Source organism: Trachypithecus francoisi, unplaced genomic scaffold, assembly GCF_009764315.1.
Source record: "Trachypithecus francoisi isolate TF-2019V2 unplaced genomic scaffold, Tfra_2.0 Lachesis_group3, whole genome shotgun sequence".
In the NCBI taxonomy this organism is placed as follows: domain Eukaryota; kingdom Metazoa; phylum Chordata; class Mammalia; order Primates; family Cercopithecidae; genus Trachypithecus; species Trachypithecus francoisi.
Window position 1 is genome coordinate 83,293,285 of NW_022681468.1, and position 14,431 is coordinate 83,307,715.

Consider the following 14,431-nt stretch of genomic DNA (forward strand, 5'->3'; position numbering starts at 1 on the left):
GGCATAAACCCGGGAGGCAGAGCGTGCAGTGAGCTGAAATCCGGCCACTGCACTCCAGCCTGGGTGGCAGAGCAAGGCTCTGTCTCAAAAAAAAAAAAGAATTGTGATTGAATGTTGTAAAAGTGAGAAATTAATTTGGTAAGAATTTACATCTTTGTAAGATTCGTTCTTTTCTTTTCTTTTTTTGTTTTTTGAGGTGGAGTTTCACTCTTGTTGCCCAGGCTGGAGTGCAATGGCACGATCTCGGCTAACTGCAACCTCCGCCTCCCAGGTTCAAACAATTCTCCTGCCTCAGCCTCCCTAGTAGCTGGGATTATAGGCATGTGCCACCAGGCCCAGCTAATTTTTTGTATTTTTGGTAGAGACGGGGTTTCTCCATGTTGGTCATGGCTGGTCTCGAACTCCCGACCTCAGGTGATCCACCCGCCTCGGCCTCCCAAAGTGCTGGGATTACAGGCATGAGCCACTGGGCCTGGCCTAAGATTCGTTATTTTCTAAGATTATGGCTTGTTTCTCCATTTTTTTTAGTCTATTATATCTTTCAGCAAAATTTTTTTTCTTTTTGATAGACAGGGTCTTGCTCTGTCACAGGATAGAATGCAGTGGTTTGATCACAGCTCACTGCAGACTCAACCTCCCGGGCTCAAGCAATCCTCCCACCTCAGCCTCTTGGGTAGCTGGGACTACAGGTGTGTGGCACCACGCTCAGCTCTTTTTTTTTTTTTGAGACGGAGTTTTGTTCTTGTTGCCCAGGCTGGAGAGCAATGGCCCGATCTTGGCTCACTGCAACCACTGCCTGCCTGGTTCAAGCAATTATCCTGCCTCAGCCTCCTGAGTGGCTGGGATTATAGTGCCCGCCACCACGCCCAGCTAATTTTTTTATTTTCAGTAGAGACAGGCTTTCACCATGTTGGCCAGGCTGGTCTCGAACTCCTCAGGTGATCCACCCACCTTGGCCTCCCAAAGTGCTGGGATTACAAGCGTGAGCCACTATGCCTGGCTGCTAATTTTTTTTTTTGAGACAGGGTCTCACTCTATCGCCCAGACTGGAGTGCAGTGGCACGATCTCGGCTCAACGGTAATCTCTACCTAAAAGGCTCAAGGGATTCTCCCGCCTTAGCCTCCTGAGTAGCTGGGATTATAGGCATGTGCCATCACACTCGGCTAATTTTTGTATTTTTAGTAGAGACGGGTTTTCACCACGTTGGACAGGCTAACGCCCAGCTAATTTAAAAAAATGTTTTGCAGAGATGGGGTATTGCTATGTTGCCTAGGCTGGCCTTGAACTCCTAGGCTCAAGCAATCTTCCTGCCTCGGCCTCCCAAAGTGTTGGGATTATAAGCATAAGCCACTGTAACCAGCCTATAATTTTCTTTATGTCAGTTTCTCACATTTTTCAGTAAAGATAAATATTTTATAGTAGTGTTACTGTTACCACTGTGAATGGAGAAAATAATAATCAAAATAGCTAATATGTATTGAAGGTTTACTATGTGCAGGGTAGCTTCGAAATGCTTTACTCTGTTAACTAATTTAATACTCATAATAACTTTATAGGAGCTATTATTTACATTCCCATTTTGTGGATGAGAAAACTGAGGCCAGAGGGCTAGGTTCACAGTCCTAGTAAATGAATGAACAGGGCTTTAACCTCTTGCTATCTGGTTTAGCAGGCCATACTCATACTCAAAAAAAAAAAGAATACTTATAGAAAATGCAGTTAACGTACTGTGTTCTCTTATTTGACAATTAACAACTGTCAATTTTTTTTTTTTTTTTGCGACAGAGTCTCGCTCTGCTGCCCAGGCTGGAGTGCAGTGGCCGGATCTCAGCTCACTGCAAGCTCCGCCTCCTGGGTTTACGCCATTCTCCTGCCTCAGCCTCCGGAGTAGCTGGGACTACAGGCGCCCGCCACCTCGCCTGGCTAGTTTTTTGTATTTTTTAGTAGAGACGGGGTTTCACCGTGTTAGCCAGGATGGTCTCGATCTCCTGACCTCGTGATCCGCCCGTCTCGGCCTCCCAAAGTGCTGGGATTACAGGCTTGAGCCACCGCACCCGGTCATATTTTTTGTTTGGTTTATTTTTGACCTATTCTATAAAGAAATTTGCTAATACCTTTGTGTTAATTATTGGTATAAACCCTAATTGGTTGTGTTATATAATTACTATATTAACATACTGTTAAGTTTTATTTATTAATTCTAAATATTTTAGGAATCTTACATTTATATCCATAAGTGAGGGTCTATAGCTTTTTTGGGAGTGTTATTTCTGACAGATTTTGATATTAGATGTGTTCTGTCTTCATAAATAAATTGGGTAGTTTTCCATCTTTTTCTATGTTCAGAAGAGTTACTGCTTTCTATTCATTTTGACAGATAAACACTGTATAATAGAGATGACAAAAAAGAGAATGCAAATCTGCACAGATTATTTTGCCTCAGTAACTCTGCCACTTTTATAACTAGAAGACAGCCTTGATTGTGAAAAAGCAATTTGGAGCAGTAGGAGGGTCAAACAGGCCATTATTTTGGTGTTGAAGAGTGTGGCTGGCTGGGCAGGCACAGAGGTGACTGAAGGTGGGCCTGGGGAGGGAGGCAAGCACTGAGGGAGTAGGGGAGAACAATAGAAGATGAAAAGAGGTTTCCAATGGGCTAGAGGTGTTTAAACAAGGACAAAAGAACAAGATAAGGTGGAACAATTGGGCCTGAAAGTGAAGAAAGCTGGGGGATAAGTGGGAGCATTATCTGGGAATGGGGACCCCTTTCCTCCAAAAAGTCTCCAGTGCTCCGTCCTGGTGGTCACTGGCTCCTGTTGGAGACAGTAACATTATTTTCACCCAGGGTATTTGCCCTTCTGTCCCACCATTTCCCTATCTTCATCTCAGCCAAGGCAAAAGCCCCATAGTATAACAGTGATTCACATGTTTCTGAGCCCAAAAGCTCAGCATGCAGGGCAGAGCAAAGCAGAGCATAATGTAGACTTCACCAACTTTGACTTAGCACCTAGGGACAAGACCTGTTCAAGGTGCTCTATTTCTTTTCATTCCTTCCCTTCTTGCTCCTCTACAACTCACGTAGACAGACCCACAGTTACATGCTGTTTTTTATGGCATAGGAAAGTGCTACAGGAAAGCCTGAGAGCAACGTGGTTTGGAGTTACTGAGAAGTGTTCAGCATGATGCTAGCCACAATGCTAAGGCCGTTTGGAATGAAAAGACAAAGACAACACAGACCAAAGAAATTCAGCCCATGTAAACTTACTTTAGGGTTAGTCAGAAATTCTAGGCTCTTTTTACATGAATCCTTTAGAAAATTATTTTAACTGATGGCAAAACTGACATTATTGTTTTATAGAGTATCCTCTCTCCCTCTCACCCATGATGGGTTAGTTAACAACCAACAGAGCAGCTACCAGTTTGACATCAGGAGCGAGATGCCAGGAGCACAGATGGTCCACAATCTAGACAATTAGCTTCTAAAGAAAAAAAACGTCTAACAAGTCTTCCGTGAATGTAGAGTTTGGTTGGGCACAGCTAGGGCAGAGAACAAGTAGACCTCCTCAACAACTCTTTCTTTTACCTCTTAAAATGCTGGTGAAGGCTGGGCGTCATGACTGACACCTGTAATCCCAGCACTTTGGGAGGCTGAGGTGGGTGAATCACCTGAGGTCAGGAGTTTGAAACTAGCCTGGCCAACATGGTGAAACCCCATCTCTACTAAAAATACAAAAATTAGTCAGGTGTAGTGGTACACACCTGTGGTCCCAACTACTTGGGAGGTTGAGGCAGGACAATTGCTTGAACCCGGAAGGTAGAGGTTGCAGTGAACTGAGATCATCGGCCTCCCGAGTAGCTGGGATTACAGGTGCCTGCTATCACGCCTTTGGTATTTTTAGTAGGGACGGGGGTTTTGCCATGTTGCCCAGGCTGGTCTCGAACTCCTGACCTCAGGAAGTGCACCCACCTCCACCTCCCAAAGTGCTGGGATTACAGGCGTGAGCCACCACGCCTGGTGAGTTTTCCAGCTTTCATTCTTCTGGGGCACTTGCATTGCACCCAGGGTTCCCCAGAATTTATCCTACCCCACACTCTTTTCGTATTTCCTATGGCTCTGTCCCCAACGAGCTATGGTGATCTCAGTCTCATGACCTCAGTTCTTTCTTCTGGCGACCTCCATCTCATCTGGTTCAGATCACTGTTCATCCAACTTTCTATTACACAGCGCCCCCTAGACGTTCAATTCAGCATGAATAAACCCAAACCCTGATTTCCCAAACGCTCTTGCATTTCTCTCTCACTGCATGGACAGAATCCTAGGCATCACCCCTGACTGCTTTCTCAGGACTCCCTGCCAGTCGGTCCCTAAGTTCTGCCAGCGGCGCCTGCGTGGGGCCTCTTGTATCGTGTTCTCCTCTCCATCCTTGTTGCCGAGCCCTCAACACCAGTGGGCCCCCTGCCTTCAGAAGTTCCCATTTCCCTCCCTGTGTCTTTCCTTGCTTCCTTTCTTTCCATCTCTCTAGCAGCTATTGACATGGGAAAATGTAGATTCTCTCTGGCCTCCACGCCAGCCAATTTCATGACTGCTGCCCACTGTAATTAATGAATTCCTTTTCTCTATCTTGAAGTGTGTGTGTGTGTTTAGGCGTTTATTCACACCTTTTGTGTTTGAAACACAAAACACAAATCACTAGGAAGTAGTAGCTGAGTTAGCAGTTTATTTTAATATGTAACATAATAAGGTGACAAAGCGCATTTTAATAGCACCAGCCATTAACCCTGTTTTCTCAATGTTCATATGGACGTAAATAGTGACACAAGGAAAACACTTTTGAAGGTAGTTACGGGAAAAGCTGACATTAGATGGCTGCAGAACCCAACCAATTTAGGACCCGAAAATGAAAGCGTTAAGATAATAAAGAAGCTTCAAACGACGAAAAGTAAGGAAAATCAGAAAATGCTCATGAACTAAAATCGTGAGGAGCCCCACCGAGCCAGCCAGGAGTCGAACCTGGAATCTTCTGATCCGTAGTCAGACGCGTTATCCATTGCGCCACTGGCCCTGAGACGAAAGTACTTTCCTCCATCATGCTCCTTCAAAGTTGTACTGCAGGGTTTCATGGGCGGTGTAGTCTCTCAACGGAGTTCTGCAGCTACACTAAGCATTCTGGGAGATTGAAGTTCGTCAGGAACCAGACTCTGAGATTGGTGGATCTTCAGGAGCCACGCCGTACGCCACTGCGCAGCCCGCGGATTGGCGGGAAAAGCCACTCCCCATCCCTCCCGTTCGGGAGCTGTGGCAGACGCTCTGGTTGTTAAGGCGACTCGTCCCGCCTTGTGGGTCTCTAGTTTGGCTTTGTGATTGGCTACTAGTATCAAGGAATCCCGGCGTGGACAGCGCGAGGAAAAAGATGGCGGCGATGGCGGTCGGGGGTGCTGGTGGGAGCCGCGTGTCCAGCGGGAGGGACCTGAATTGCGTCCCCGAAATAGCTGACACACTAGGGGCTGTGGCCAAGCAGGGGTGAGGGCCGGACCTCCACGAGCGGAATGCGGGGTCTGAACTCGGGGACGGAGAAGGGCAGACTAGTCATCCCAGAGAAACTGGGGTGAGGGGGTCGGCTAGGATGAGGAGGGGAGAGACTATTACTCTTTGGAGGGGAGAAGCCTTGGACCCAGTAACGTGAGGAAAAGAACTTGTGGGGAGCCTGTGGTCACTGAGTCCCAAAGTTGGGAGAGTTGTTGAGTAAACTCTAAAGGGCTCTGGAGGTCGCGATGATTGTCTGGGAGTGGGAGGAGGTGTTAGGGGGCAGTGGAGAGAAGAGGCTAATCTTGACGGGGGAGGCATGGGCAGAACTGGGGCAAATCTGGATGTGATGGTCTTGGAAACATAGTGACACCTGAGGAGAAAAAAATTCTACTTGTAGATTTCCATCGTTTTCTCCTTACTCATATTTCCCATGGCTGTGTTTTGGGGAGAAATTGAGGCACAGTACAGCAGAGATATCCCCCAAGGTGGTCTGAACTCAGCAGCCTAGTAGGGTGAACTGATGGCAGCTGAAAGGGCTGTGCAAAATCAAAATAGCCTAAATCCATTTGCTTGGCTTTCTGGCACTGCTGCTCTCTTTACATGATTCTGGGTCTGTCGCGGTTGTAGGTTTGATTTCCTCTGCATGCCTGTCTTCCATCCGCGTTTCAAGAGGGAGTTCATTCAGGAACCTGCTAAGAATCGGCCCGGCCCCCAGACACGATCAGACCTACTGCTGTCAGGAAGGGGTAGGGACCATCCCATATGCCCCTTAATTATTAGAGGCAATAACAACTTCTGCTTTATCGGGGCCCTGATTCTTCTCCTTTTCTGACTTGGATATATTTGTTAGTCCCTGGGATATAGATAATTTGTTTTCTCCTTGCTTCTCTATTCTTCATCAGGCTATCCCATGTCTATGTAGAAAAAACCTTTGTCTCTCATTTCTACTCTCGATTCCCAAAACTAAAAATTGAACAAGTGCTGAACCTTATTCAGTATTTGTCTTTCTTGGGTGGGGGAGTGCAGACTGGAATACGCTAATTGTGGGAAAGCTTTCTCCATGGATTCGTCCAGACTCAAAAGTGGAGAAGATTCGCAGGAACTCCGAGGCGGTAAGACTCTTTGACTTCTCTGCTGGATCTTTCTAACCAAGCTGGGTAGGGAGAGTGGTCCCCTCCCACCCCCAATAACTTGGTAAATCAACTGATACAATGAAATTAAAGCTATTAGGCTGGACCCCATGGTGCACACCTATGATCCTATCACTTTGGGAGGCTGAGGTTGTAGGATCACTGGAGCTCAGGAGTTTGAGACCAGCCTGGGCAGCATAGTGAAACCCCATCTCTATAAAATACACAAAAATTAGCCAGGCATGGTGGCGCATTCCTGTGGTCCCAGTTACTCAGGAGGCTGAGGTGGGAGGATCAGTTGAGCTTGGGAAGGTTGAGGCTGCAGATGAGTGGAGATTGTGCCACTGTACTCCAACCCCTGGGTGACAGAGTGAGACTTTGTCTCAAAAAAAAAAAAAGAAAAGAAAAGAAAGCTATTTGCTTGTTAGCTCAACCTTTTCCTTTTCATCTCCATTCCAGGCCATGTTACAGGAGCTGAATTTTGGTGCATATTTGGGTCTTCCAGCCTTCCTGCTGCCCCTTAATCAGGAAGATAACACCAACTTGGCCAGAGTTTTGACCAACCACATCCACACTGGCCATCACTCTTCTATGGTATAGCTAAGGGGCTCCTTTCCTGCTGCGTATCATGGTAGTCAGATTGTGCTAAGTACCTTCTTGTGCCTAGCCATTCAGTGAAGGGTGTGTTTGGCAGAATTGAAGTATCAGTATTGCCGGGCACAGTGGCTCATGCCTGTAATCCCAGCACTTTGGGAGGCTGAGGTGGGCAGATCGCTGAGCTCAGAAGTTCGAGACCAGCTTGGGAAGCCTGGTGAAACCCTCTACTTTGGTCTCTACAAAAACCAAAACCAAAACAAAAAAACACAGATTAGCTAGGTGTGGTGTCACACGCCTGTAGTCCCAGCTACTTGGGAAGCTGAGGTGGGAAGATGACTTGAACCTGTGAGGCGGAGGTTGAAGTTAGCTGAGATTGCACCACTGCACTCCAGCCTGGGTGACAGAGCCAGACCTTGTCTCAAAAAAAAGGTCAGTATTGCACACCTCTCCATCTAAAAGTGGTATGAAGAGAGTTTCAAAACATGCAAATGTAATTATTTCGGAAACTTACGTAAGATAAGGCAGATATTTACATAAGGATCTATACATAAGGTACATGTTCACTTACAAAATCACAAATTGGGAAAAGCATATAAAGGGATTAATGAGGTCTGGATGAAGTTTTTTGATTGAGGGAAACTTTCTGGAGCCAGTGAGTTCAAAAGAGTGTTCTAAAAGGGTGACTGTTCATGTGCAGTTCTGGATGCGGGTACCCTTGGTGGCACCAGAGGACCTGAGAGATGATATAATTGAGAATGCACCAACTACACACACAGAGGAGTACAGTGGGGAGGAGAAAACATGGATGTGGTATGTCTCCCTTTGCTGCTGTGATAGGGTGAGGGGAAGTACAGGGTGAAACCTGTAGGGAGGTCTCCTTGAGCTATGGTGATTGGTCGGCCATATCTAGTTGACTGTACTTTTCTGTATTTGACTCTGAACAGGTGGCACAACTTCCGGACTTTGTGTGACTATAGTAAGAGGATTGCAGTGGGTGAGTCCATGAGAATCCTGGGATGGGTGTTGCTTCTCTGACCTCCCATGAATAAGATTCAGGAATTTTGTATATAGTATACAATTTTGCTACTTACCCTCTGTCTTAGACTGCCTTTCTCTTAAAGAGGTAAACAGATTTTTCACAAAGGAGCAAGGAAGGGTTTCTTGCCTGGCAGTGGTTGACAGTTTTTCTTTGTCTCATGTAGCTCTTGAAATTGGGGCTGACCTCCCATCTAATCATGTCATTGATCGCTGGCTTGGGGAGCCCATCAAAGCAGCCATTCTCCCCACTAGCATTTTCCTGACCAATAAGAAGGGATTTCCTGTTCTTTCTAAGATGCACCAGAGGCTTATCTTCCGGCTCCTCAAGGTGAGTGGTAGGAGGGGTCTAAAGGTGGTCCAGCTATACATCTTGCCTTATTTACCTGTGTATGATCATTTTTTCCTGTGAGGCTGACTCTTTTTCTTTGGTTTCTGGGGAGCAATTTCAGTGAAGTTGGGAGTCTTGAGAACAAAAAGATAAATGCCAGTAATAGCCCTAGAAACCTTTCAAAACAAACCAAACCTCATGAGAACTTTGCAGAAGGTTTCATTTAGGAAGTTACAGCAAGGATCCATGAGGCTCTTTGGGTGTTGATGATACTTTTATGGCATAAGAGGGCCTTTTTTTTTTTTTTTTTTTTTTTTGGAGACAGAGTCTCACTCTGTCACCCATACTGGAGTGCAGCAGTGCAAACTCAGCTCACCAGAACCTCTGCCTCTCAGGCTTAAGCAATTCTCCTGCTTTAGCCTCCTGAGTAGCTGGGATTATAGGCGTGCACCACTGCTGCCCGACTAATTTTTGTATTTTTAGTAGAGACGGGTTTTACCATGTTGGCCAGGCTGGTCTTGAACTCCTGACCTCAAATGATCCACCCGCCTCAGTCTCCCAAAGTATTGGGATTACAGGCGTGGGCCACCACGCCCGGCCAAGAGGGCTTTTTACAAGTTTACTGAAACCTCATGCTGCCTTTGTTGGTATTGGAACAGATGCTAGAGAACAGGTTGGTCTGGGCCAGGCACAGTGGCTCACGCCTGTAATCCTAGGACTTTGGGAGACTGAGGCAGATGGATCATCTGAGGTCAGGAGTTTGAGACCAGCCCGGCCAACATGGTAAAACCCTTTCTCTACTAAACATACAAAAATTAGCCAAGCATGGTGGCACGTACCTGGTCTCAGCTACTTGGGAGGCTGAGGCAGAAGAATTGTTTGACCCTAGGAGGTAGAGATTGCAAGTAAGCCAAGATCATGCCATTGCACTCCAGCCTGGGCAACAGAGCCAGACTCCGTCGTTAAAAAAAAAAAAAAGGAGAGCTGTTGATCTGGGCCATATTTTACACTGGGCTCTTTGGCCATATACCATAATATTCCAGAATCTTGGTTTGCGGGCTGTGTCTGATAGTCTGACTTTTCTTACAGTTGGAGGTGCAGTTCATCATCACAGGCACCAACCACCACTCAGAGAAGGAGTTCTGCTCCTACCTTCAGTACTTGGAATACTTAAGCCAGAACCGTCCTCCACCTAATGCCTATGAACTCTTTGCCAAGGGCTATGAAGACTATCTGCAGTCCCCGCTTCAGGTGGGTCTGGAGTGCACGGAGAGTAGGAAGGTGGGGTGAAAATGTATCTTGAGAATATATGCCTCCAAATATTACTAAAGCTCAGAAAGCAGTGGAAAGTTTTTGATATTTTAGTGCATTGTCCTTCGCCAGAAACTGGCTAACTTTATCCTTTTCCTCATTCATCAGCCACTGATGGACAATCTGGAATCTCAGACATATGAAGTGTTTGAAAAGGACCCCATCAAATACTCTCAGTATCAGCAGGTACTGTGTGGTATGCAGGGTGAGGAAAGCACAGGGCTAGCATGACCTGGAGAGATTGGGATTACAACCATAGGATATTCTCTCCTCCAGGCCATCTATAAATGTCTGCTAGACCGAGTACCAGAAGAGGAGAAGGATACCAATGTCCAGTGAGTGCTTTCCCCTCAATCCCAGGGACTTGCATACCTACATTTGTATATGCCAAGTCTGCTTGACTCTTCCCTTTCTTTCTTAGGGTACTGATGGTGCTGGGAGCAGGACGGGGACCCCTGGTGAACGCTTCCCTGCGGGCAGCTAAGCAGGCTGACCGGCGGATAAAGCTGTATGCTGTGGAGAAAAACCCAAATGCCGTGGTGACGTGAGTAGCAACCTGCTTGCTGGGAAGTTAGTCCCCATTGCCAAATTTCCTTAACATGTCTCCTCACCTTATTGTCTCTGTTTCAGGCTAGAGAACTGGCAGTTTGAAGAATGGGGAAGCCAAGTGACCGTAGTCTCATCAGACATGAGGGAATGGGTGGCTCCAGAGAAAGCAGACATCATTGTCAGCGAGCTTCTGGGCTCATTTGCTGACAATGAATTGTCGCCTGAGTGCCTGGATGGAGCCCAGCACTTCCTAAAAGGTGCCCCCAGGTTGGGGTGTAGGTGGAGGGTGATGATGGATGAGACATCTACCTGGGAGGAGGGTACAGGGTTTAGGGAAAAGTGAGTTGGACCTGGGTCACATCATATGAATTTGAGAGCTACTGCTCCACTGCCTCTGTGCCCTTAGCAAATGAAGTCATCTCTTCAAACCTCAGTGTTCATATTTGTAAAATGAAGGGAGTGGGCCAGGTGCTGTGGGAGGCCAAGGTGGGAGGTCAGGAGTTCATGACCAACCTCGGCAACGTGGCGAAACCCCGTCTCTACTAAAAATACAAAAATTAGCCAGGCGTGGTGGTGCACGCCTGTAATCCCAGCTATTTGGGAGGCTGAGGCACGAGAATCGTTTGAACCCGGGAGGAGAAGGTTGCAGTGAGCCAAGATTGTGCCACTGCACTCCAGCCTGGGCAACAGAGCGAGACTCCGTCTCAAAAAAATAATAATAATAATGAAATAAAAAAGAATGAGGGGAATGGACTCCTTGAGCTGACATATGTACCCTGAGCTTAGCTTTCATCAGGAACTTTTGTGGGACTTTGTGACCCCACAAAAGTTAAGAACTACCAGATTAGACTATCTCGGGTTCTTTCAGTTTTTATCTGTGTAAATTAACCTAGAAGTGGAATCATCCGTGACAGTAGTTGGAAGGCTGGCTTAGTAATGTGACAACATGCATTTGTCTCTTTCTTCCATGCCCATGCCAACGTTGGTTGGTTTTGACATGGGAGGTTTGATCCTTCTGATCCTTCAGTTAGTACAGACATACCATTTCCCTCCCTCTGGAACTAATTTGACTCTCCTGCTGTGCAGATGATGGTGTGAGCATCCCCGGAGAATACACTTCCTTCCTGGCTCCCATCTCCTCCTCTAAGCTGTACAATGAAGTCCGGGCCTGTAGGGAGAAGGACCGTGACCCTGAGGTAAAAAACCACTCTCTGGAAAGTGGTACTCTTTAGTCCTCTTCTTTTTCTGTATTTGCATCAGCTATTTTCTTCTGCTGGGGATGAAGAGGCGAAGAAGTTAGGGATTGGGGAAGCACTAAAGTAAAACTTTTTTTAATCCTTGGGGAAGTAGGTATCTCCTGTCTGTCTTCCCCAACACTCTCTCTCTCTGTCTCTGACAGGCCCAGTTCGAGATGCCTTATGTGGTACGGCTGCACAACTTCCACCAGCTCTCTGCCCCCCAGCCCTGTTTCACCTTCAGCCATCCCAACAGAGGTAGATTCTTTTATGACTGTCCTCTGACTAGAGGGGTGTGGGCTTCTTCCTTCCTCCTGCTTTCTTCCCTTGCTGTCCCTAGTCTGCCTTATCTACTCTTCCCTTCCTGGGTCTTGCTTATGCTTTACCAAGTTGTCTAGAGCTTCTGGCCCCTTGTCATCCACATGATTATTTCCTGACAGATCCTATGATTGACAACAACCGCTATTGCACTTTGGAGTTTCCCGTGGAGGTGAACACAGTACTGCATGGCTTTGCAGGCTACTTTGAGACTGTGCTTTATCAGGACATCACTCTGAGTGAGTGTCTAAGGCAGTGGATGGCAGAGTATAAGGGTGTGCTGCCTGGGCAACTTATATGTACATGTGTCATTTAGATTTATGGGGGGCCCAGTACTCAATGAATGGAGATCTTTGTTTGTGTGATTAGAGAAGAGACCCTCTTCAACATAGGCAAAAGGCACAGCCATGGAGACCTCTGTTTTTTCATTATTTTGTCCACACAGGTATCCGTCCAGAGACTCACTCTCCTGGGATGTTCTCATGGTTTCCCATCCTCTTCCCTATTAAGGTAGGAACTGCTTTTAAGACTCCGTAGGTTAAGGAGTAACTTTTGCCTTTGGTGTTGTGCCTCTTTCCTTCTCCCAGGAAGATAGTTGACTATATGACTCATGTTCTCCTGATTTCATATGCTCTTGGATCCCAGTGGTAGGTGTTGGGAGTATTTGCAGTGGCCTTCTGCCTGGCTTTCCTGCATCTATTCTGGCTACCCTTCTGTCCTCTACTTTGAGCAAGAGCCATCTTTTAAAAACTCAAATTTGATCTTATCTCTCTCTTCCCCCCCACCCCCACCCCCCCTTTTTTTTTTAAGAGACAGAGTCTCGCTCTGTCACCTAGGCTGGAGTGCAGTGGTGCAATTTCGGCTCTCTGCAAGTTCCGCCTCTCCGGTTCATGCCATTTTCCTGCCTCAGCCTCCCTGGTACTTGGGACTACAGGTGCCAGCCACCATGCCTGGCTAATTTTTGTGTTTTTAGTAGAGATGGGGTTTTACCGTGTTAGCCAGGATGGTCTGGATCTCCCAACCTCATGATCCACCCGCCTCAGCCTCCCAAAGTGCTGGGATTACAGGCGTGAGCCACTGCGCCTGGCCTGATCTTACCTCTTTTTTGCTTAAAACTTTTCAATGCCTTCCCATTGTCTTTAGGATAAAAGTCAAAATCTGGAACATTGCTTGTAAGACTTGATGTGATCTAGTGTTTGCTTGCCTTTGCATCTCCTGTCCCCTTGCTTACACTGCTTCAGCCTTATGGACCTTCTTTTGGTTCTAATTGTCGATCTTCTTTCCTACCTCAGGCTTTCATGCCTCTCTTTTGCCTGCAGAGCTCTTTGCTTGTCTCTTCACACCGTTAACCTATCTTCTAGGTCTCCTTTAAACATTTCTATTGTGAGATAAACTTTCTCTGACCTCCTAGACTAGGTTAGTGTTCCCTTTCATAGGTGTTTTTCTAGCACTCTGTACATGTTCACAGCACTCACCACACTTTTGATTATTTGTTCAGCGTCGTATTGTTCAGCGTTCTGATAGGCTTCAAATAACTTTCATGAGGGTTGGGACAGTCTTGTCATGTTTATCATTTTATCTCCACACCTACCTTAATACACTGCCATGTATAATTCATTAGCTCCACCCTGAACCTGTCTTTCTTCTTACAGCAGCCCATAACGGTACGTGAAGGCCAAACCATCTGTGTGCGTTTCTGGCGATGCAGCAATTCCAAGAAGGTGTGGTATGAGTGGGCTGTGACAGCACCAGTCTGTTCTGCTATTCACAACCCCACAGGCCGCTCATATACCATTGGCCTCTAGCCCTGCGTGCAAGTGTCCAGAGCCTTGGAAGCAGCTTCATGTTCTGCTCCTGTAGTACAGAAGGTGCAGTACATCTATAGGCTGTGATTCCCCTTGCCCATCAGAGAGGAGCATTTCAATCTGCTTTCCTGCCTTACATCAAGGTGGGCAAGGGATTATAATTAATTGCAGGGCTCAAGCCACCAATCTGTGAAGACCTCAGGCCAGGGGGTGAGGAATTAGTGCTGGATTCGAAGCTACGCACTCAGCCTCAAGAGCTCCCTGGAATATCCCTGAGAACATGGGGTTTGAACAGATGTTCAGCCCTTCTCTGTTCTTGTTTTGATGGTTTTGTGTAAGAGGAAATACAAATAAAGTTATAGCCCTTTCTTGCACTACCCTGCCGCCCCCTGCCGCTGTTTTCCCACACCTCACTTAGACCCAGGCATGTTCAGATCTGTCCTCTTACCTTATCCAAGACCTAAAGGGGCCTAGTTGTATTCCCTACTTAGGAAGCTGAGCAATGACTATTGTACTCCTGGATATAGGCCTTTCTGACCAGTTACAGTGAGCTCTTGTCCATTAGAACCTGTGGTTAGGCTTTTCTCTGGGGAGG

At 46.7% G+C, this 14,431-nt stretch overlaps 1 protein-coding gene and 1 non-coding gene across 5 annotated transcripts; one reads left to right on the forward strand and one right to left on the reverse strand.

Annotated features, from left to right (window-relative positions):
• Positions 1-4,988: 4,988 nt before the first annotated feature.
• TRNAR-ACG lies at positions 4,989-5,061 on the reverse strand. The gene has a single exon. It is a non-coding gene; the product is annotated as a tRNA-Arg (tRNA).
• Positions 5,062-5,181: 120 nt separating this feature from the next.
• PRMT5 (protein arginine methyltransferase 5) lies at positions 5,182-14,213 on the forward strand. Of its 4 annotated transcripts, XR_004431748.1 has the most exons (18): positions 5,182-5,519; positions 6,153-6,271; positions 6,552-6,637; positions 7,115-7,249; positions 7,950-8,062; positions 8,197-8,246; positions 8,455-8,618; positions 9,708-9,869; positions 10,038-10,115; positions 10,206-10,264; positions 10,351-10,473; positions 10,560-10,735; positions 11,565-11,674; positions 11,878-11,971; positions 12,154-12,270; positions 12,477-12,541; positions 13,684-13,899; positions 14,008-14,213. XR_004431748.1 is itself a non-coding variant. In XM_033188591.1 (17 exons), the coding sequence occupies exons 1-17, from the start codon at positions 5,410-5,412 to the stop codon at positions 13,834-13,836; spliced, it is 1,914 nt and encodes a 637-aa protein (XP_033044482.1). In that variant the 5' UTR covers positions 5,182-5,409; the 3' UTR covers positions 13,837-14,213. The 4 variants fall into 4 exon arrangements, 3 of the variants coding, with proteins under 3 accessions (XP_033044482.1, XP_033044483.1, XP_033044484.1); XM_033188591.1 differs by having other exon boundaries at positions 13,684-14,213; XM_033188592.1 differs by having other exon boundaries at positions 5,370-5,604; positions 13,684-14,213.
• The last annotated feature ends 218 nt before the right edge of the window (positions 14,214-14,431 follow it).